The 24,301-nt window shown below is 34.1% G+C and overlaps 2 protein-coding genes across 4 annotated transcripts in view; one reads left to right on the plus strand and one right to left on the minus strand.

Moving 5' to 3' along the window:
* LOC129791650 (sodium channel protein 60E) overlaps nucleotides 1–24,301 on the plus strand; it is a 99,587-nt gene that overhangs the window by 25,712 nt on the left and 49,574 nt on the right. The gene's annotated exons all lie outside the window — the stretch shown is intronic.
* LOC129791651 (uncharacterized) lies at nucleotides 16,294–19,449 on the minus strand. Its single transcript, XM_055829909.1, has 7 exons — nucleotides 18,979–19,449; nucleotides 18,270–18,394; nucleotides 17,927–18,094; nucleotides 17,434–17,855; nucleotides 16,822–17,368; nucleotides 16,651–16,753; nucleotides 16,294–16,584 (listed from the first exon to the last, which is right to left on the minus strand). The coding sequence occupies exons 1-7, from the start codon at nucleotides 19,052–19,054 to the stop codon at nucleotides 16,343–16,345; spliced, it is 1,683 nt and encodes a 560-aa protein (XP_055685884.1). The 5' UTR covers nucleotides 19,055–19,449; the 3' UTR covers nucleotides 16,294–16,342.

Below are 24,301 nucleotides of genomic sequence, written 5' to 3' on the forward strand. Positions count from 1 at the left end.
CTAAGCTTAATTATTACCTACTTCAGCGTACGCGTTTTCCCTTTGCTTTTTTGGGAAAATGAACAAATGAGAGGAAAACTAACGATTTTTGCTTAACATTTGATACTTTCCACCACAAAAAAAGAGAAAAAAGATTGCAAAAAGATGGATTTAACTTCCTGGGAGTGCAAGGGGGTGTATTATAAACAAGACTCTGTTGGCCATTTGATTTTTGCAGTAGCAAAATGCAGCGAGAGTTGTGTGCACCCTCTGAGACGTCCCACATGCAATGGTCCCGGGCATGAGAGAGTGCGCTTACATGGGTGAAAAATGTATCCATTTACATGGTCCGAAATGAAAAATTAAATATTCATATGTGGGGCTCTTTTTACGATCTCCCCATGCGCCGTTGTGTGCAGAATGGGCCAGCAAAAGGAGCATTCATCTCAATTTCTTTGTGGTTCCTTTTTTTTTTGCTCTCCAACTCTGCATCCGCGTGCCTCTGCAGAAATGTTCCCGGGGAAAAGTCATTGTGGTGAAAAAAGATAAAATGCGTCCTTTTCCCACATTTACCCACCCCCCTTCCCCTGTAACATACCACACGGAAGGATTTATTCGTGCGAAAATTTGTGCCCAAAAGCACGACACGAAGGAAAATTGTCGGGGAAACACCAGAGATTTTGGATGCGATATTTGGGGCACAACGTGAAACCAATGCTTAAGTAAGTCTCGAGGACTTCATAAAACTTAATTCATCCTCCCCGTTGCAGAGCTCATTGTCGCACCGTGTGCCTATGACAGTCATCTTTGGCACCTTTAACTATGTGTGGCCCAGATTCAAGCAACACACATATTTCCCTCCCAAAACCCACCTTTATAACATTGCACGTGAAATGCCATCAAAATACGTGCGATGATCCTTTTTCAGGAAAACATTTTCCTCTCCCATCACTACCATTAGACACATCGTCCCATTTATCTTCCTCCACTCTTCGTTATGTACTTAGTTGTTGCCAATTGAATATTCAAATTACAATTTCAAAATGAGGGTTTAACCAAAGCATTAAATGGCTAATAATATAATTTTTCTATTTGCCCCACTCATTTTTTTTCTCTCTCGCTGCAAAAACATACGTAAGAAACTTTCCTCAATCGTGATATCATGAAAAATTCACAAAGCTCCTACCCTCCCCCCTGGAAAACCATCTTAGACGGAAAGTCATAAAGAAATTCCATTGGAGATAAAAAGTTTCCCTTAATGCCACTGAATCAACAAATGAAATGAAAGTTAGTGAACGAAGGGGGAATTGGGGGGTGGTTATGGGTCATATCACCATAATGGCTGGAATTGGATGATCTAGTTGAAAAGACAAAAATTAGTTATAAACTGTTGCTTTAGCTGGCCTAAAAGTAAAGTTAGATGAATTAAAGTTCTTTGTGTAGTTTTTTTTTTGTATCTTTTGTGATTACTTTGTGATCTTTTTGTGACGTCTTTTCATTTTCTTCTTTTCATTCTAATCTTTGAAAAAAAAAATGTTTGTTCTTCGCCATCCCCTTAAATATGCAAAATATATATTTTAAATGAAATTTCCGTTGAGAAAATTATACGAGATGAAATCTAAAAGAATCATTAAGGCTCGATTGTAAAATGAAATCTTGATCCATTTCATGAGCAAATGGGTACATAAAGTATGTAATATACTCTGCTCTCCCGCCCCTAAAGACCCTCATGTAATTTTCTTATCATGAGATCTCAACGTGGAGAACTACATTTCGTCAATACATTAAATGACTACCGGGGGATCCACGGTGACATCACTCCATTGTCTCCACGAAAATCATCAACGTATTGTCTTCCATTCCATTGTCTGGCATCCTTGGCGAAAAGAAGCAAAACACCAACCACCCCCATAACATGCCCAGACTTCCCAATCGTTTTCTTTTAGCTCCACCACTTCACCACACGTTGTCTTACTTCATTCCCTCACACCCCCACACCTTGCTTGTTGGGTCGATGATGAAAAGGGCTCGTGCTCAGAAGGAGCTTTCGACCACATATTTGGAGAAAATACTTCACACATCCTCCTCACATAATTTTTCACAATGAAAAATAAAAATTAAAATTCAGTTGGAAATTTTAATTATTTCAGTATTTCCTTCACGTTCTCAAAATTGTACCGCTAATTTTATTAAATCTACCAATTTTACGAATTTCTACTTAAATGAAAATTTTCCCCCGCATATGAATTGGTTGTTAAACTCAATTAAATTGAAAACGTATTTTAGTTTAATTTTCACAACTATTTTATCTAAAGTTTCTCATAGTTCTCTTCTCACATTAAGTTTGTAGACTTTCCCTGAAGGGATTCTGCTACATTTTCTCTATATATCTATACCTATATAGTTTTTTTAAATTACTTTATAAAACATATTTAAAAATTCTAAAAAAGATCAAACAGAAGAGGCTTGAAAAGTTCCCACTAGACCCACTAGAGCTTAAATTTTATCTAAAATCCCTTTTACTTTTCATGGTTGGAAAAACTTTAACGTATAAATCCTTTTTGCAAAATAAAATATAATGTCCCATCTGTCCCATCTGCTTCAGTTTTGAAATTCATATGATGTTTATGTCATCATTTTGGCGTGAAAAATCCACAAGATTTTCCTTCAATCCTCTCTTTTTTTCTGCCATGCCTAAAATATGCGTATAAACATTTCACAACAATTCCCATTATGTATTTTTCCCCGCAAACCAGCAATACGTAAAAAAAGAAGAAGAAAGAAAACTCGAAGAGAATTTAAAGAAAAATTTGGAATGAAAAATTTATGGAGGTTTTCCTTTTGTGACAACAAAGACGTAATTTTTCCTAATTTTTCTACCTTATCGAAATAAAGTTCTCCCCGTATGAGGGAGTTGTTTCTATATAATTGAGATTTGTATGGTATTTTATGTTACCTATATTGCAGCAAATAAGATTTCCCCATTCCAAGTAAGTCAAAAAGAAAAGTCCTGATTCTTTTGGTAATTCAACCCTCATTCCATTGGGGGAGTCTCATTTCAAAAGAATATATTAATCACCTTCTGTCACGATCAGTCAACTTCGCCCCCATGTTGATGTTTTGAAAGTAAAAGCCGGAAAATGTAGGTCTCGTGCTATTTTCCAATCTCATTTTCCCACTACACAACTCCCATTCATTTTATGCTTCCACGAGCATCGCTTTCCATTTGCATAACACAAACTCCCGAAAAAAATCATTCAATTTGCACTACGTCCAATATTTCTTTCTTTAGCACTGTGTGCACAAGTATTTAATTTTCTGATAAAATTCCATTTTGTGAAAATTTCGAAAATGAAAAACATGTTTAATTTACATTTTTATTACAAAAATTTATCCTCTCTTGTTTGCACTTTTGAAGTTTTTATTCGTTTTATTTGAAAATAAATTTTAGACTTGCTTTAAAAATGTACTAGAATGTTGAATTAAAAAGTAATTTTATGGAATTTTTGACAAATTTTATTATGAATATTCATGGGGGTATGTTTCAATAAATATCACATAGAATATATGCAAATATGTAGGCATTATCGCTTTTTTTAGGTCACCGTAGAACATTCTAAAATTTCAAATAGAAAACTCTATTTTCCCATTAGAGATGAAATTCTTTTGGCTGTGTGTCATATGAAACCATTCGCTATATATTCCCGCACAAGAAGTTCCACAAGACGATCGTGTAATAAAAGCATCCTTGCCATTTCGCATCCTTTTACTTGGCAGCATTACATGCTAAAGTCAAAATGGAGACACACTTGTGACTCCTTTAGCAAAGTGGAAACATGACAGGAAGTTTGAAAGCTTTTCAGCGCTTATTTAAGTGGTGTGTAGTCGAGAGAACTAAGACCATAATCAATCATTTCAATCACTTTCAACACACCCCCTCATGGAGCACTCTATTGTGTGTCTCAAGTCACCCATCCTCCATATTCTTGTGGCCCTTTTTGTTGCCGCATTTCCCCCCTTCCTTCCATGTGCCTCCGCCACACATGACCCAAACCACGAGAGATCTCCCCACACTAGTGGTCCCTTTTGTTTCCATGGAGTTTCTCCTTGAAAATGAATATGGAAAAATGCGCTCGAATGAATTGCAAATGACTTATGGGAATTTTTTTCTTCAAACAAGAATTCCCAGAGAAGTCAAAGTCCAAGAATTTATGACTTAATAAATTTTTGAGAAAGATATAAATGAGTTTTTTTTCTTTAAAAAATTACGATAAAAGAAAAAATGGATGATCTCTTGATTAAAAACGATTAATTTCAGGTAATTTAACTAAACGGGAGGACTTAAAATTGATTTGATTTGATTTATTGAATTGGAATGCATATAATGTTATGTTCTTAAGTGCAGCAGAATGGCTAGATTCTCATGTGAAAAGCAACCATTATGACTTCCCAAAGTACTCACATTTCATACCAGAATTCAGCCAAAGAGAACGTTTTATATGTTTGTTTTGTATCAAATCTAATTTCTTTACCCCTCAATCAATTTCGATAAAGCCAAATAATTTGTTAGTCAATTTAGAATATCTTAATTTGAATATAAAAGCTCTTTTAAGCGTCCAGAAGTTTTGTGTATGATAGAAGGGAAAGTTTTAAATTAGAATCCGTATAAATTACATCACTATAAAACACAATTTGAACTTTTTATTGCTCTGCATGTTAGAGTTATTTAATTAGTTCACATTGGGTGTAGCCTTTTTCCATCTATTCGTGCATTTGTGACGCCTCGAGCTTTCTCGTGAAAATTTGGAAACTCTAAATTGAGAGTTTTTCCCCTAAAAAAAAGCTTATTGTATATAAATAAAAACTTTCATATCCGTTTAACTTTTTTTACTCTCTTGCCTCTATGCTCGCAATTCTTCTTCCGGAGAAAGCTCTCACTAAAAGCTCCGCATTTTTTTATTTTCAATTCCATTGCATGCGAATATAATCTACAGGGACTTTTTTTCCTCTTTAAACGTATTACTTTACAAAATGTAAGATTTTTCTTTTTTTTATTGAGAATAAAGTCTTCCTTTGTAATCATCTGTAGAGTCTTGCGTGGTAAGAAGCACGCAATAGGTCTGCCTTTTTGGAAAATGAGGAAAATGAAATGAAAGACGAACAGTTGGGGTAAAATTACAGACTATAGATTTCATTACATTCGAAATTTTCTATATGTCGCGTCATTGACATCCAAAAAGGGGGAGGAGGTCATGGCATCGGAAATAATTTCATTAGTTGTGATTGTATTCCATTTGATGACGATGTAAATTATCGTGGGTAATGGAGGAATAACAGATTCTTCTGGAAATAGAATTCTGATGAAAATAGCTTTATAAATATAGAATTTTCTGTGTGTTTATATTAATCTTTCGCTGTGAATTATTGATTTGAACTTTGAAAGCTTAAATAGATAAAAGATAAATTTTAATACAGAAATAGGCAAAATTATGCACATAATTTAAGGAGATAAAAAAATCAAAAAAGATTATCATACATACAATATCCTGGGGCAATTTCTTTTATTACCATCAATCAATATTATTTATTTTTTAGCCACAAGCATAATGGTTGATTTTTTTTCTCGATTCCAATCATATAAGAAATTTATTTGTGATATACGAAAAGGAGGTGAAAGAGAGGAAATATTGTGCGAAAAAGCATCAATCAAATCCATTTCGTTTGCTGAAATCAGTTCAATACCAATGCGAGAAGGAAAAAAAGCTCCCCTCAGTGGGAATAAAAACGAACACACTCGGGGAAAACGATAAACCCCCCATGTTTGAATCTTATTAAATTATCAGAGCAATTTGTAATAATTTGACACGATTGGTATGATCAATCATAACAAGGGCACAGTGGAGGGATATGCTCAATACAGGGCGAGGGGGATGACGTTAAAACCATCCGAGACAAACCACAAAAGGATTACAAGGATTACAACATCCCCCTAAATCTGCCACTTTTCCCAAAAAGCTTTTTTCCCAATTCATGCGGAAAATATACTTTACTTCTCACTCCGATGTAAGGGACCGTGTGATGGGGTTTTGAATAAATTCTATCAAGTCACTCTTCCCGCACACTCAAGTTGGTGATATTAAGACATTTTCATTCACGTCGTCATATTTTCATTCTTGAATATCATTTCGGGAGCTTTCAGAAGCTTTACAATTTCATCCGTTTCTTTTAGCTTGTTTTTTTTCTATCCTTCAGACACTTTATGCACACACCACCCTTAATATTTTTTCCTTTTCACAGTATCTTTGAATTAATCAATTTAATTTTTTTTTCATTCGCAATTTGTCGAGAAAGCAATAAAAGAGAAATGAGATTGAAAAGGTGACACCATGGAGACAGTTTTATGAATAGAAAATACCTCCAATTTCTCCTATTTGTATATTAGAGGACAAAACCAAATGAAGTTATACATGTGCTGCAGATACGAAGCATCCCACTTTCATCCTCAAACGTTGTTTTCTTTGACGATGAAATAACATAGGGAGAAAATTGTAAAACGATTTTTTTACAGCATTTTTATCGCACATTCCCATATAAAGTTCTTTTCATTCGTTTCGTTCTCTTCAGAGCGCGCTAAAAAATTCTTTTGGTGGATTTTTTTCTTCTCATCGTTTCGCTCTGGAAGCAACAATATCAAAGCTCATTCCCCTTATTCACAGCCATGGAGGGCGATGAAAAGCTTTCCCTTTTTTTGCCTCGTATACACATTGCGGGATAAAGAAGTGAAGTTTAAATTCAATGAACGGCAAAATATGGCGATGGAATGCAGTAATTGGTTCTTTATGACTCCCTCACTCAAACTAAAAGATTAACAAAACGAATATAAGCGGAAGTTCGTTTTTTTACTTCAAAAGCTCAATTTACTTTTAAATGCACATCCAAAAGTACCCGCCGTGGATTAATTACTCTTTAACAGGGGATAACACCGCAATTTCCGTGTGGTGGGAGTGTGGAAAATTCGCGAGGGAAAAATAACAATACAAGTCGGTGCGAGGACATTAATTACGAAAGTTTTAGCAGTACAGGATACAGCCAATTTGGACTTGATAAATTTGTTAACTACGCCCGCTAAAGTTTGTAAAATTACACACAACTCATAATAAGAAGGAATTGACCCTTTTAAACACCATTGTGGTGGAACTTTTATTAAACATTTTCATTTTGGAAAATTAAAAATAAAAATCATTTAGGGATACTTAAAATTTTTTAAAGGAGTATGAGGAACAAGAAGTAATAATTATAGTGGTTGGATTCTGATGTGAAATGCAACTTTTCCTTAAAGATTTTGCCAACGATTTTCCTCTATGTATTATCTCAATTTTTTTTAGAAAATGTGTTTGTTTAAATATTCCAGAAAAATGCAAGAAAGCTCTAAAATGTAAAAATGCGCTTACAACCACAACACACATTCACAAAAATAGAGAAAAAAAACATGGAGAAACTTTGCATTTTACATCAGAATCCCCCTCCCCTTGAAGTTTTCTCTACGTGAATCTTGCAGCAATGCTTTCACGCATTTTCAAGAAAGTGAAGAAAAACCTCGTAGAAAAAGCGTGTAGAAAGATTTCATTTCACATCAGAATCTATCCATAATCCTCCGACTTTATTGATATTCTTTAAGAAGAATAATTCTTTTAAAAATTCTCTAGAACTCAATATCAGTCACTAAAAAATTCACTAGAGAGTATGAATAAAAATTCGAAAGATCCAACGATAAATTCTTCTTATCATTTCCCAAAGACTCTCTGAGAGCTTTTGGAGCTTTCTTTTATGTACAAAAGGAGAATTTTATGTTAACACCAAAATACATCCATTATGTACATACATATGTTTATATTCTCGTAGAAAATTTCAGTACAATTTTATGGGGTAAGAATCAAGTGAATTTCCTTCCAGTCCTCTCTCGTAATAATGGACAAAGTGTACAGATGGGAATGCACAGACAATTAGGCTTGTGGTGTTAAATTAAATTACGTAATCATGTTCACCAAAGTCCTGACTATATATAGTTAATTCTCCTAACACAGAGCAATTCCGGAGTTGAGTAAACTGGCTGCGAATGGAAGACTGGTTGCCACTTAATCATATGTAAACAACATTTTGCTAATATTTGCACACTTTCCAACCCCCTCCCTTCTTGACATACCACGACCTCCACTGTTGTGTGGAATGCTGGCATCGCTGCCATATTGATTTAGCCCTTCTAAAGCTCGCTTTCTCTACTCAAACCATTTTTGAATGAATGCTCCGCCAGCACGCACACTGCCGATGCAATTCATGCTAAATCACATTTTATTTATTGTCGTCACCATTTAAATGCTTTAGAGAGAGAGAAAATGCAAGACCTCAATTTGGATTTATTAAAAATATTTCCAAACACGTTGAACCGCAGCTCGAATGTCTCGAATTTTAATAAATTGACTTTTCTAGGCGCCCTAAATGGTTTCGTATAAATCATACAGAAAAAACCATTCATTCCCACCAGGTATTACACATTTAATTTTCCCAGAACTTTTCCCCCCAAAGCACTTTGCATCACAAACTCAATGGGAAAAGGAGTTTTTCGAGAGATTTTCCGGAACATTGCATTTGACAAATGAGTCAGAGAGTGTGGGGGGCTACAAATTGCCACAAAACGTGTGGCATTCACCATTTTTAATGGTCTTCCTATTGAGACTGGGGGTATGATTGTATTTTACTTTCAAACCATAAATATTCTCAATTCTTTATTTTCTCACCCAAAAATAGTTCTTTGCATGTTTACAAAATGAAAAATTGGTTCTAGGAATAAACTGTCGTAAACTTAAGAATTCTGGGAGGGAAATGGCAAAGGTTATATTGTTGAATTTTCATTTAACATGAATTTTCTCAGAGAATTTTTATGATCAATTTTTAAATAAATCAAGTGGTTAGATTCTGATGTGAAACAAAACTTTTCTACACGATTTTCCTTTCAGTTTTTTCTATATTTGTGTAAAGGTTTTAAAAGAAAATGGCAGAAAATGTTGTAAAAGCTTGGAAGAAAATTGTTTGGTAATGTTGCAATTCAAATCAGAATCTCGCCACAATTTGAACGATTTAATTGAGAGAATTAAAGTATTACAGCAAGGTTTTATACTGGCTTGAAAATAAGGAGTTTATTCGATACTATACGGGAATAATCCTCATTTGAATTAAGGGAGCGGTTTTAAAACTCGTTAAATGGCCAAATACTGATAAGAATTTAGTATTTTCAATTTTGAAAATTATTTTTTGTGGTCAAAAAATTATTGGAAATTCTCATAATTTGGCCATTTTGTTCCTGTAGAATTTCCAAAATTTCGAGATCATCCCTTAGATGTTCCTAAAGCATAAAAAACCGTGTTAAAAACTTACAACCTTAGCTCATTTTTTGCATTTTTAGAAAAATAAAAGACAATAATTAAGTACCTATATACGTCGTTTGATTTTATTAAAATACCAAGAAAAGCTTAGAATCTGTAATTTCCATTAACTTGGAAATTTCAAAGGTTTTCTTGGTCCCAGAATAAAACCCATTGGTTGTGGCTTTGAGGAAAATTTTGCGAGTTTTTTCCATAAGATCCTAAAAATGAAAAATAGGAAGTCTCTCTTTGATGATTTTTTGTTCTTATTTCATTCTCTTGCAAGATTTTTAGCATTTTTCTCCCATTTTTCTTAATTTTTCGCGTATCCAGTTTTTCTCTTTTAAAATTAAACTCTTTGAATTGCAATTTGCTTTAAAATTTGATGGAGATTTTGTATACGAAAAGGCTTTGAAGAATTCATAGTCTTTCCCATATAATTACAAAATTTTCCCAGCATTAATGTTTAATTTAATTTTCCTTGATGTTTATTTAATGACATAATAATATAAAATACATAATGATGTAAAGTTTTGTGATTTCACAAATGTGTTGTTGTACCCAACTGAGGTTTTGTGTATTTTATAATTAATATGGGTGATCCCAAAAATTTGTAATCTCCCACCCACAACATTGCTTATTGTTTGCCCCTTTTTTGCCGCCACCCCCTCATCACAGGGTTGATGAGTTGTTGTGTGTGTGTGTGTAAAATTTGCACCCCGGGAGAATTCCGATTGAATCCCATAATGCTATTATGTTAAACATACAGTTCACAGGCTCCACCAAAAATGATATCTGACGGATGAGGGTTGGCTAAGGCTAATCTGGGTCAAATCACTCCCAGCTCAATGAATGGCACACATCAGGTTCACAGGGAATTTTGTATTCCGCCTCATTCATCGCGGGATGTGGGGCCACCAGCACCATTTCCCGCCACAATTGGAGTTGAACTATACAATCTTCTTTTTTTGAGCAAAATAATGGAACATACAACATTCTCGTTTAGCATTTTGATTAGACCCCTAAAGTGACTATACCCCTCGCTAAATCGCGCTCCTAAGAGAGAGGGGGGTGGGGGGTGGGATGAAAAATAAAGTTCGTTTGCATTTAAATATAATTTCTTGTGGCCCCCTTTTGCTATGTAATGTATAATAATATTTCAATTTACAATTTTATTGACTTTTTCCCTTTAATATGTTTTTTTTTGTTCATCATTGAAGCTCCACACGGGGACTGTGGAGCAGCAAAATGGTATATTCAGGGTGGATTCGAGCATTTTATGTTTAATTCATAACCCCGAGAATTATTCAATGATAAATCTGTTTTACTCCAACGCTCTGCAGATGGGAGAATCCAAAATACGCGAATTTTATCGAATAAGAGTAACTATTCCCAAATTCACAAATAGCTACATACATTGCCAATAAGCTTCCTGTATACAGGAATGCAATGCATTTTGAATAAGTTCCATATGTATGCACTCAATTAGTCAATGGCAAAAAGCACATGTTTTTTCTCTGTAAATTTTATGACTTTTCATTTTAATTTTTTCTCAAAAAATCTTTATTAAAAATGATAAAAATATACAAAGGTTGGAAATATTTTTAAGGGTTAATTCTTTATGTTATGAGGTAAAGCGAAAGAGCTTTGAGAGGTACATTTGAGATAAATTAATAAGTCGGAAAAAAGTGGTTAAGAATGTAAAGAAATTCCAAGGAGCGACATGGCTATATTTTAATGAAGCCAAGCAAATTAATGGCGAAAAATTTGTCTAAAAATCCTGTTTTTAATCAGTAGAACTTCTCATGCACAACGATCTCTAGACTATTAAAATATTCAAGATTCAAAATCTAATAGAAAATTCCTTAAATTAATGACAAAAAATCACTTAATGAGTTTTCATAGCTTAATTTTATGCATTCATAGTGAAAGTTTGTGATTTCTTTGCTTAATTAATCATAAGAAATGACACGACCATTTCTTTTTTTTTATCGCATTGTATGAGTTTGTCGTGAATGGGAATAGCTGGGAATGAAAAGCGAGAAATTGTTAAAGAAAATTGAATTTCTCAGAAGAACAAGACAAAGAACTAAATGGGTATTTGGAGTGGTTGGAAGATTCATTGCGATGAGAAGGAAATTTAATTTTCTTCTTCTGCAGCTGACTGGTGATCACCGAGAAATACCATAAAAGGTCCTTTTTATTACGAACTTTAAATTAGCTACAATTTAGAGATTTATTCATCTTATTAGAGTCTTTTTTTGGTACATTCTAAGAAGAAGAAAACAAGAAAATATTCTTTTAATGGTTTTATAGGCAGTGAAAACAGAGGGGCTACTTGTTACGCTTTCAGTGGAATTTTCTTACATTCTGAAAGATTTCTGTTGGAATATCCCGCATATTCCTAGTAGAAAATCTCCAAACTTTAAGAAATATTTCAAAAATGATTCAAAAAATGACTTCATAACTAAAGAAAACTAAATAATTTACAAAGAACTGATGAAAAAGAAATAAATCTCTACCAACTTAAAAAAAAAGACGAATAGACTAAACAAGAAGTAAAGAAAAATAAACTAAAATAATGGAACCATAAGCTGCGAGCTAGCTAGCTTTATATATGTATATGGTACTATTGTCTACTTAACGACATCCCTATATTTTCCTCTTATGTTGGAATGCAAACGACATGTAGTGCGACATAAAATTTCAAGCAAAAAAAAGTCTTTTCCAGACCATAGGAAAAATTCTCAACATGGTACTTTTTTTCGTATTTTTCACCGTTCTCTTGAGAAAAATAAATTTTACAGGGAAGCACGAAAATTCACACTGTGCTGGAAACTATTTGGGGGGATTTATAGTCTCTCTGGTGCTGAGTGGAAAATTATTTGTAAACAATAAAATTTATAACTATTCCAAAACATTGAATCACTTTTAACCCTTTCGTGAATAATGAAAAAAAAAGAACTTTGCATAGAAGTTTTGAGATTAAAGCTTTATGCAGGTATGTAAAAGCTCTAAAAGCCCACTAAATTTATACTTTATTCCATAAATAATTTAAAGAAAATTATGCAAAATGTTCTTTACCAAACTATTTGAAACAGAATCTACAAAAAAAATATTTCTCTTCCTGCTGAGCTTTACGTGAAATTAATTTACAAAAAACTGTAATATATAGAGAAACTTGAAAGACGGTAATTTGAATAAATGAATTTCTCTTCAAGGCACGGAAATGTTCTTTTTTCGAGCGATAAGAAAATGAAGTTAAATTCTAAATTGATTATGGAGTAAAAACTTTCTCTAAATACCCACAACCAACAGTCGTCATTGCTTCATTTCATTTTCCCCCACACTACATCCCCCATTTCGTCCCCATCTACAGGTGCGAGGAAGTTGAGGGTGAAACAAAAAAAAGGACATATTGTCAGTAAATTGTATCTTATCACGAGTATGTTTGTGTGGTATGTAGTAATACCTATATTTTGAAGGAGGAAAAAAAAAGACGGAAAAGGGGGGATGAGAAAAGCCCTCTCCGGAAGTTTTTCCAACCCCATAAATGCGTCTATCGTCTGTGTTAATTAATTTCTTTGCACCCCACCGTGACGAGAGTCCATGCTGGGGTTAAGAATGAGGCCATGATTTTTAAATACTCTAAATAGCCCCAGAGTAAGATTGTATGGCTGTTACATTATACACAACAACACGAAATATGGCGAAATAAAAGAGTGATAAATAGCACTATGAACCGCCAGGCAGTAAATCAATATTATTCTCTGGTCGTGGCTCTTTTTAGCTGTGATTCTTTCGAAGAAAAGAATAGCACAGCTTCTGTGTACCACCTAAAATGCAATGTTGTCCGATCGGGCTCAAACTTGGGATGAGCACGAATTAGGGTCCCTACATTCCAAAAAACGTATGCTCCAAAAAAAAGTGTCCGTCCGTCCGTCCGGCCGGCCGTCCGTCCGTCCGGCCGTGGCATAAAGTTTAATTGCAAGAGAACGGTAATAGATAGAGACTTGCGGTAAACGGCAAAGTTTAAATATCAACTGGAAGACATCCAATTATGAGGTCAAATCCACCCCCCCTCCCCTCCGTCCGCCATTTTGAATAACCCCTGAATTTTGTTTTGCCTATATCTCAGCCCCTGTAATAGCTAAAAATCTATAATTTTGATATGTTGTAGGGGCCCTCAAGACCTTTCCAACGATACCTCATTTTCGAAAATCGGTTAAGCCGTTTAACCAATATGGCCGCCACAATTTTTCATCGAAAATCGACCATAACTCGAGAACGGCTTGACCGATTTTGATCAACTCAAGCTCAAATGAAAGCTCTCAGCAAGCCCTACAACTTTCTAGAACATCCAAAGTTTCAAAAGTGACCGCTAGAGGGCCAAAAATCAAAAACAAAATTTTCGATTAGTTTTCGATGAATATCTTTAAAACTGTACGATAGTTTTGGATGAAATTTCAGTATGTTATAGTTGACTATATTATCTAGCTCCATGCCAAAAATGAAGAAAATCTATGTCGCCGTTCTCGAGATATAGCCTTCCAAAGTTGGCACGTCATAACTCGGGTTCTACAAGTCCGATTTTAATCAACTCAAGCGCAAATGAAAGGTTTCGTGAAGCCCTACAAATGTCTAGAACATTGCAATTTCGAGAAATGACCGCAAGAGGCGCTAAAGTCAATATTTTGCGTATCCAAAATTTTTAAGTCTAAATATCTCAAAAACTGTACTATGCATTTTGTTAAAATTTCAGTATGTTATAGCTGAGGTCAAGACCTTTCCAACAACAGGTTATTTAAGAAAATCTATGGAGCCGTTCAGGAGTTATAATGGTTTTAATTTTTTATTTAATCAATACGCAAATTCTTAGGCGCCCCGCGAAGCGGGGCGCCTTATATATAAGGTATATGAATATATATGCAGAGTAAAATATAACGGTAATATATAAATATATATAGTTGCATGTTTAATTAGTAGGCTAACTATTTGGCGCCCCGCGAAGCGGGGCGCCTTATATATAAGGTATATAAATATAAATGTAAATGCAAAGTAAAATATAACGGTAAAATATAAATATATATAGCTGCATGGTACAGATTAAGGAGAAAAGGGAATGTACATGGTAAGTTTCACTTACGGGCTGTGATTCTTCCTTCAGAGGCCAAGTTAAATATATGTAAATGCAAAGTCTAATAGATAGCTGCAGAGTATGGATTAATCAGAAAAGGGAATGTACTGGTAAGTTTCACTTACGGGCTGTGATTCTTCCTTCAGTGATCAGTCTAAGTGTGATATTTGATATAAGTTTGGTGGTGCAAACTCTGGGGAAGGATGACTCGCGCCACGAATCACAGCCAATGCGCGAGTTAGCCTTCCCCCAGAGTTTGCACCACCAAACTTATATCAAATATCACACTTAGACTGATCACTGAAGGAAGAATCACAGCCCGTAAGTGAAACTTACCAGTACATTCCCTTTTCTGATTAATCCATACTCTGCAGCTATCTATTAGACTTTGCATTTACATATATTTAACTTGGCCTCTGAAGGAAGAATCACAGCCCGTAAGTGAAACTTACCATGTACATTCCCTTTTCTCCTTAATCTGTACCATGCAGCTATATATATTTATATTTTACCGTTATATTTTACTTTGCATTTACATTTATATTTATATACCTTATATTTTTTCTTCTCCACCATGCGGGGATGTTTATGGGAATGGTTTCGGGATATTTTGTGGAGAATAATTTTTGAAAGAGCGGGTTACACCCTCAGCAACTTCGAGGATCAGGGGTGGAAAGAAAAATTTCTTTGAAATCTTAGAAAAAATTAGTAATTATTTGGATCTGCTGTATTAAAATTGGAGCTTTTGAATTATTCTAACATTTGACGTTTCTTTTTAAATGTCAGATATTTCTTTGTAGATTTTTGACGTTACTTTTTAAACGTCAGATGTCAGATATTTCTTATAAAGTTTTAGACGTTTCTTTTTAAACGTCAGATATTTCTTATAAACTTTTAGACGTTTCTCTTTAAGCGTCAGATATTTCTTTTAAACGTGTGACGTTTTAAATGTCAGTAATTTTTTTGAATGATTGACCGTCAATTTTTTTTTCAAGAAGAAGAAGCCATATGTCTGACAATATTTTTCTAACGTTAGAAAATCTTTTAGCTGTGATTCTTTCTTTTTTTTATTCTTCATAGCTTTAATTAAAGTTTAAACCCAAAAAGAATTCTTTTACTACTAAAGAAAAATCAAAATAGCCTGATTCCACCCAAAAAGCATCCCTGAATACGCCACTGTCAAGGATATAATTTACTTTTCCGATTTAACTTCCAATGAGAAATCATTGGACTTAATTTCCTTCCCAATAATTTCAAGAATACACTTGTGGCTCACTTTAAACATTATTAATTGTGCAAAATATCTTTCTTAAATTAAATGAAAAATCGTTTGAAAGATTCTTTCCTAAAATCCAATTTTTCCTTTCATATTAAATTTGCCTGCTGGGTCAAATATTTCGCCCTTTTATTAAAATTCTAGCCAAAGGCTAAGCTTTTATTGTGTCGTCTAAAATATTACGCAATAAATAAAATTATACAAAAACCCCACATTTCTAGCAAAACTACCCAACTGTTGACGCCGCAGTGACCTTTATTATCATCAAATTCAACAGGGTGTCCGCAATGGGAGTACTCCCCAAAGACTGTGTGTTCCTTTGAGGAAACTCTTCTTTGCTCAAGCCCCAAGGGTAGTTTTCACACTGAATGTTTTTGTCTCTTTCTCATTTCTCACATTTTCTTTTAATCGTTTTTCCCGCCAACTCACAGAATAATTTTCAGGGAAGACAGTAACGAGGAAAGTGTTAAGAAAATTCTCAATTTGTCATGGATTTCATTGGATATTTATTCAGAAAAAAAAGAAAGAAAATTAATCAAATTTCGGCAATATAATCTCGCTCAGGAGAACATTGACTGAGGTGTAGACAGAATCGCGTTCTGATTTTATATCAAAAATATATTGTTGGATGAATGTCCAAATTGGATTTGCTCCACAAGCGTACTGCTCATTCAATGCCAAGGCAATTTTCACGTATGCATCAATAGCTGTCAATGGATCCTCCATCTTATACAGCGCCATGTTCACTTCAACAAACGCACGAGTTATTTTTACTAAAAAAAAAAAGAATTAATATAAATTAAAGAGATAAATTAAAAAAATAATTAATCTTGTCTTACAGTAGGATTTTCCAACGAATACCAATCGTGGGCGTATGGGAATGCATTGCTTTTTGTATTTATCATTTTCCCTCCTGAGAACTGATGGCACATCATATCCGTCCTGAAAATTTAAGGATTATTTGTTTAAAAAATAATCAATTTTGCGGGAATTTTTCTTTAATCCCCCACCTGAATGAATAAAATGAGGAATTGCTCAATTTCAGAACGACACAGTCGAACACGTTTCCCCTCATTATTCCGCGGTAGATAGGAGTTTGGTAGCAAGTATGGGAGAAAGAGGAATCCTTGCAACTCTTCCGGGGTTCCTTTCTCAATCTTGGCGACTTCAGTCTTGTTAAGCTTAAACCGAGCAATGTTCACTAATTTTCTATTCACGTCCGGCCACTTCTCCAGGAATTTATTACCAGCACGCGGGTAGAGGGTGTTAAAGTCATCCAGGAGTAGTTGATAGCTTTCAGGTGACTCGAGGATTGGGTACTTCTTGAAGTAATCCTCAACTGTATTATCGGGATTATTAAGGAATTGTCGACGAAAGTTAAGTGTCTGCTTCCACGCTTCCAGGATATCCTCGGAATTGCTTGAATTTGCGAGAATTGAATGAGCAGCCGGGGATTCATCTTCATTGCTCTCAGGTATAACTGTATCCACCCTGGACATCCTGAGTTGTCTTTTGAATGCATTGTAACAATGCCACAACTTCCCAGTACATTTAGCTCTAAGAAAAAATAAATAAAATAACTACCTACTAAAATAAATTCAAGAAGAAAGGTAAAAAATTACCTCGTTGCTGAATTATATGGAAAATAGTAAGTATCGGGATTTTCATTGGGAAAAACCTGCGCTATTTCCTCAGCAAGAAACTTCAAACGTTCATTAGTTAGCTTGAATTTCTGGGCAGGAGTAATGCCCAGAGATTCGTATTCTTTGTAAACAATCATCCTGGCCAGTAAACCCCGATCTCGATCATCAAATGTCTGATGCTTTTTGTATTTATTGCGCAACAGAGCCCCTTGAGCAGTGTTCAAATGTTCCTTCACGCTCTTACTTCCTGCATATTGAGCTACCGTACATACTGTACTTGAATTCTTCGTACTCGTTGAAGGCGTAGACTTTCTTAAATTCAAGCTTGTTGATGGTGTTGTTTGAGGTGTGGGAATGAGTGTAGCAGATTCCAATAAATTCTCAAACAATTCTTCATCTAACTACAAAAATTATGTTAAAAATTAAACTAAAGAACTTAATTAAATTTTGAAAAAGAAAAAAATATTATTACCACTCTTGGTTCCTCTTTAACAATTTGCGTAGATGTGGGTAATTCAAATGTAAATTCAATGTTTGCATCACTCAATGGATCACTTAGAGGATCATCACTGTCTTTGTCACTATCGCTTTCAAAGGCAGTTGCAGCCGGTGGTACAGACGGTATGCTCTTAGTTTTTCGCTAAAAATTTAATGAAAAATACTAATTTCCCTTCCATTTTCAACCCTGATATGTTTAAACTTTTAGTAAGTTCATGATCGTTGCATAAAAAGGCTCAAAATAATTTATTTATTAAGTTTTTTAAAAAAAAAAGTTGATTTAGGATTTAGAAAAAAAAGTATCTAATAGCACTAACCTGCTCATTTTGAAAGTATCTCGTGTATCTGCTCCAGAATAGTACCCGAGGCCCGGCTTTCGGGAGGAATTCCTTCACAATATCCAACGTCAAGAGGCGAAAACTTTCAAGGGTAAATTCTTCATCTAAAAATTTCAATTTTATTAAATTTAATAATAAAACCTTTTCCATTATCTAATGAAAAATATTTAATAAGTTAAATATTCTTCTTTATTTATTTATTTTTCAGAGTTTTCATTTCAGAATCTCTTTTAAAAACAAATACCTAAGCAATGAAAAAAAAAGTTTTTTTTTATATTAACAAAACGAAGGAATAGTTTTAGATCTTTTTACGCAAAATCTTATAAATTTTGGTTGTTAATGAATTATTCTAGACAATTTTAAAATCAGACAAAAAATTAAAAAATAAATCAAAGATAAATCTTGGTTAATTTTTATTTTTTACCTGTAAAATATCTTTGATAATTTCATCTGATTTGCATTATTTCAATTTACATGAACTTGACAAATATTTTATTATTATTAGAATTAGCTTCCATTTTTTATAGACTTAACGAGCAATAAAATTTCACAAAAATAGAACTAATATTACATACGTTGTCGAGAGCGAGAGCGCCCCGCACTAGGCTATATCGAGGCTACACTCGCGTCAAAATAAAATTCTGTCCACCACGAAAATCACGAAAAAAAGAAAATGTGCTCAACTTACCAATAAAATATTGCAGCAAATGAGAGAATCCAATCTCTTTGAGAACTTTTGCAATTTTCTTTTCCTCACTTTCCATGATTTTTATGTTAATTTTAGCACTTTTAGCATAACCAAAATTCAATTCTCACATCACGAAATGTCACAACTAGACTGACTGAGGTGGTGGCTATGTATTGACTAAAGAAGTGAGACGAATACAACGCAAGTAGCATTTGACTCTTTTCTTCACAGTGCAAAAGACAACATTTGCGCCATTGCGCAGGGACTTCACTGTAAAACGCACACAAATGTTGGATGTCTGGGTTCAAATAATAATTCACACCAGTGCAGGCAAAATTTGTTTTCTAACAATTCTCCTTCACTAAATTGATTGGAAGCATAGCAAAATGCCCGTGGCAATGGGAATCCAAGAAATATCTTTCTCTCACTTCTCACTGCGAATGATTTTTTTTGCTCGAAGAATTTTATGCTGCGAAGAGTTTGAATACAAACATTTTTTCACCGTACTGCTGATTCTCTCTCACTGCTTTTAGTGTAGATATCTATGTACGCAGCATTGCTATGTATGTATGTAATCGCAGCAGAAGCAGCAGAATGATTCGAAACTCTCTCTCTCTCGCACAGCACAAACACAGTGTTATTTATAGTGCTGAATTTATGTATTGAAATAATTCTACTGTAATACAAAATCATAATACAAAAATTATTTTGCGGTGTGCAAGCAATATGCAATATGATGCTCAATTTATTGCTAACACTAAACTCCGGTAGAGTATTTTGTATGATTTTAAAAATATTTTATTAACCCATAAGGGGTAGGATATTTTATTTTTAGCATTTAGTGTGTGGCCATTACTGTTTTGAGTAGTTTTATAAAGTAGGAAATTTATTTCAATTTCATGGATAGTTGTAAAAAGAAGAAAACCCTTATGGTTCTTTGGATATTCGGGTTTATTCAGTACAAACGGTTAGAATATTTATTTTTCAATGAAAATTGCAGAAAATTATCAAAATGGGTCAAGTGGGTCAAATTGTGAAGGTATTCTGAAATATCAAAAGTAAAATAAAGAATAAATCAAGATTTGGTACATATTCTAAGAAATTTTTAAGGAAATGGGATCGATTCTGTTAAAAATCTTTTCGTTCTTTATAATTTAAGAATTATTCTAAGATTTTGACAGTTGATGTTTTTGAATTGTTTTACTGTCGTTTCATAAAAGTAAAACAAAGAATTTGTTAGATTTATTCTAGAAAAATGTCAGAAATGTCTTTAAAAAACCATGGAAATGAATTTTCCTTTAAGAAAACGATTAAAAAAACAAAACTATCAAAATCTTATGAGATCTTTTTCATCAAAAACTTCATAACTAATGAATTGTAGGAACGAAAAAGATTTTTAACAAAACCTAGCTCAATCTTGAAGATTTAAAAAAATCAATTTTCTTTAATTTTTTTTAAAACTATTCATTAGATTTTAATTGAACACACAAACAATTTTTCATGGAATTATGAACTTGAATAACGTCAGTTTTTTTTTATTTAATTCTTTTGGATAATGGGCCGTATTCTGCGACAAAGAAAATCTTGAAATTGTTGAATTAAAAAAAAAACTTTCAACAATTTCAATGATTTTTCTGTCGCTGAATATCATCGAATTTTCTGTAAAGCGAATTACCAAGGATCTTGGTCTTGATCAACAGTACATAATTAAAATGAGAATAGAACATAAATGTAGTAAATGTAATCCAAATCTACAGAATTCAGTAAAATCCTTCAAATCACTTCATTTATCCTCTTCTATGAATGATTATTTTTTTTCTTTCTATTTCAGACTTTTTTTAAAGCTTTCCTACTATTGTTACCTTATCCCCTTAGCCTTCCTTCTTAAAAAATATTTTATCCTTTTAAAAAATTCCAATCAATTCATTATCAAATTATGCAAATTGTAAAACATCGCACCGTCAAATTCTCGATAAAAGAATAATCTTTGTTTCTTTGTCCGTAAAGAAAACTTTTGGTGGATAAGAGTTCTTCGGTCACGCAAGAGTATCAAAATTTTCCCGGCACGTACCTTTTTTTCCGTCCTCACCCCCCTCAAGACAAATAAGCGTAATCCTTAAAAAATTTGCATTTGCTCCTTGTACTTTTGTTTCATGCTAAATTTGTCCCGCATAATACCACATTATCCACCCGTTTTTAATGGTAGTGAAAAATGAAAAGCTTAGAATCCACTTAGAGGAGGTAAAATCCGCATTTGGTGTCACTCAAACAGGAGCGTCACCCGTAAGCTTTGGATTGCTTTCAAACTGTGCCACACACCAGCACGAAGGGTGTGTGAGAGTTTTTGCGCCACCACGAGGGAGTCCCCTTTGCCGTGGGGGTGTGAGATCCCCTCTGGAAATACCAGACCCCTAATAACCTTTGGTGTTGCTCAGTAGTCAGGTATATACGCGCTTATGCTTAGCTAGCGGCAGCACTGGGGAGCACCAGACGGGGTGGTTGCGTGTCGCACGCAAAACGATTTTCCTGACCACAAGCACAAACTCCGCGCGCTGGTGGTGCTGTGCTGGTTGCCACATTGCCACCCCCTTGAATGTCGCCTGCTACAGCCACCTCCGGACTCCCTGTGAGCAAAATTCAACGCCTTCGACATTAGAATGAAGAAGAGTTGGGGATTCAGGATAAAATATCAATTCGCAATTTGAATGGATTTTGCATTGTGCACCCGCCTAAATGTGAATTAAGTTGATTATGCTGCGAAAATTAGAAACATAAACATGAGTCCTCTCAACTGAACCGAGAAGAACTTAACTTATGAATCTATCCAACCATTGGAGCTGACGTGTGCGACCTGTTGTGCAGTTAGAGGTGGTTTCATTAAAATTTCGATGCATAAATTTTCACTTTATGTACACATAATCCATTTTCTAACGTACCTACCTATACGTAATGATGCATATCCTTTACATGCGGCTGAATTAGAATTCAATTGTGCCTGGTTTTCCTCTTTATTACCTCTCTACCACTCGTTAGTAGAATCAAGGAATGAAGCAATATATTACATAATTTACTCTAAATTTTCTTTTAACCCTTTAACGTCCAACGTGAAACATAAAAACATTGAAACATGCGCTCTTTTATCGCGATTTTTATTCTATGATTTTTTTAGAGGACTTTTCTCACTCAGAACCTCTTCTTTGACCCCTTATGCGTGAATTTGATGCATTTGTAACATGGAAAAACAATTACATTAATAAATCATTGAAAAAATAAAATATTTCACGTTTGGGTCAGCGCATGACCCAAAAAACCATAAAGGGTTAAATAATTTCTCAGAAATTAAAAAAAAAGTTGTCTTGCACACGAAATGTCCTTCTACGCAGATTATCCTTAAAATCTTCCTCATGATTTTCAATGTTTTTTGAAAAACTGATCTTCGGGTAATTAAGCCAAAAATATATGACGAAAAAAAAGCATAATTTTCTCAAAGTTTTCTTTTACATTTTCTTAAGCAATTTTCGTCCCATAAATTTGTATTTTGAGCGGCATTCTTGGGAGTAATTTCAAACACTGACTTTTCATAGCAGCATAATGAGAATTTTCATGTGCTCAAAAGCAATTTCAACATGACGATTTACATTTGAAATTTGAATACACTCCACCCAAACTTATCGCACGGCGTGTGAACAATTTCATGGGATATTTTAATTAAGTTGAGTGAGCTTGAGTACCCCAGTTAGGACTCTCCAAATCGAATGCATGTTAGTGAGAATAAAACATTCTTTTGTGATTCAAAAGAGCAAAATTTCCACAATTTCACGCTTAAATGGCATTTTCGTTGACGCTAACACCCCAGGAGTGTTTTTGCCACCATGCTCTGCTGTGAAGTAAAATGACCATTTGAATTGCACTACAATATGCCATTAGGATGGAAAATGTGGGTGGGAAATACCCCTGGTATGGGTCTGACTAACCTTATTGTGCTATGCTAATGAAAGTTTTCATTAAATTCCCAGCCATCTCGTCATGCAGGAGAGTTCTTGACGAAAATCTCTTCCCCTCCCCATCGCCATTGAATTACATTTTAATCATCCCCCGATGAACAAGTTGCAATAAAGATAGAATATCATTAAATAATTTTAATTAATAGTCCATTTTAGTCCAACAATAATCCTATTAGAGAGACTTTCTCGCAAGAGAACGCCCCAGGAAAAGTTCTAAAAGAAAAACTTCAAAAAGCATTTTCATGACGACATATTTATCGATTGAATAGCGTCCGTGACTTCCTTTTGAAATTGTAGGTAATACACCAAATCTTATTTGTTTCATTTTCTTTTTGGGGGCTTGATACCTCCCCCAACAATAAACTATTAGTTATTGATTTCCACGCAACTAGTTATTTTGTACACAGAGTCACTCACAGTTTAGTCAACACGATGAATCGATAAAGGAAAAAAAAAGTTCGAGCAAACACCCACACCGGAAGTTGCGTGTTTTACCATAAAATTTGTGTGTAAGATTAAAAGTCGTAAACATTTGAGTGTATCCTTCATGATGCTCCATAATACGTCCGCGGATATCACTATGTTATTGCCGCTATTGTCCCTATTTCCTATATAACGTGCACTCTGACCTCCCCGCGTGCTCGGTATTTCGGTATTTTATAGTGCTTTCCCCTGTGCAATGTATGCGGATGGACTTTATTTCGGATATAGCATAAAAAAGCACATATAATACATAAAAATGAAAGAGACAACGCTCAAGGGAAAACAACCCCCGAAAAAAACCAGAGAATTGCAAGCAAAATCCACTGAAAGCATTTTTTGCACAACGGAAATCTCTTCCAATCCACAGCCAAAAAAAGCTATATAACTTATTCTTTGGGCGGTAGCATATCTATATATTTTTCTCAAAAGCATTTTATGAACTTTTTAAATTGAGAAAATAACATTTTTCTCGCACATAAATTCAATTTTGCTGAATAAATAATTTTCTTTTAAAATAAATTTGAAATCTTTGATAAATGCTAATCTAAACTCATTGAAATTTAATACTTGATCATTAAGATTCGATTACAAATTACGAATGTCGTTAATAAATGTTTAAAAAGCACTTCATGAAATGTTCTTTGCGAAATCGATTGCGGTATAAATTACTTTGCCATTTGATTTTATGTATGTGTACGAGTGCTCTCAAACATTCTTCTTGTACTTGAAATGAGGGGGGATGTTTAAACAAAAATTCCTCCCTGGGTGTAGAATATTCGGAAAAATTATCATCACGCTGTCATACAATGGGTAGACATTCAAGTGTGATTAATAGC

The sequence above is a fragment of the Lutzomyia longipalpis genome, chromosome 3 (genome assembly GCF_024334085.1).
Source record: "Lutzomyia longipalpis isolate SR_M1_2022 chromosome 3, ASM2433408v1".
In the NCBI taxonomy this organism is placed as follows: Eukaryota; Metazoa; Arthropoda; class Insecta; order Diptera; family Psychodidae; genus Lutzomyia; species Lutzomyia longipalpis.

What these genes read in the sequence shown, in the direction of transcription:
- LOC129791651 (XM_055829909.1), bottom strand. Translation starts at nt 19,054, where the DNA reads ATGGAAAGTGAGGAAAAGAAAATTGCAAAAGTTCTCAAAGAGATTGGA. An exon ending in TTAAAGAGGAACCAAGAGTG is followed by an intron (nt 17,856 to 17,926) that starts GTAATAATATTT and finishes TAATTTTTGTAG; the next exon opens with TTAGATGAAGAATTGTTTGA. An exon ending in ATTCGTTGGAAAATCCTACT is followed by an intron (nt 16,585 to 16,650) that starts GTAAGACAAGAT and finishes TTTTTTTTTTAG; the next exon opens with TAAAAATAACTCGTGCGTTT.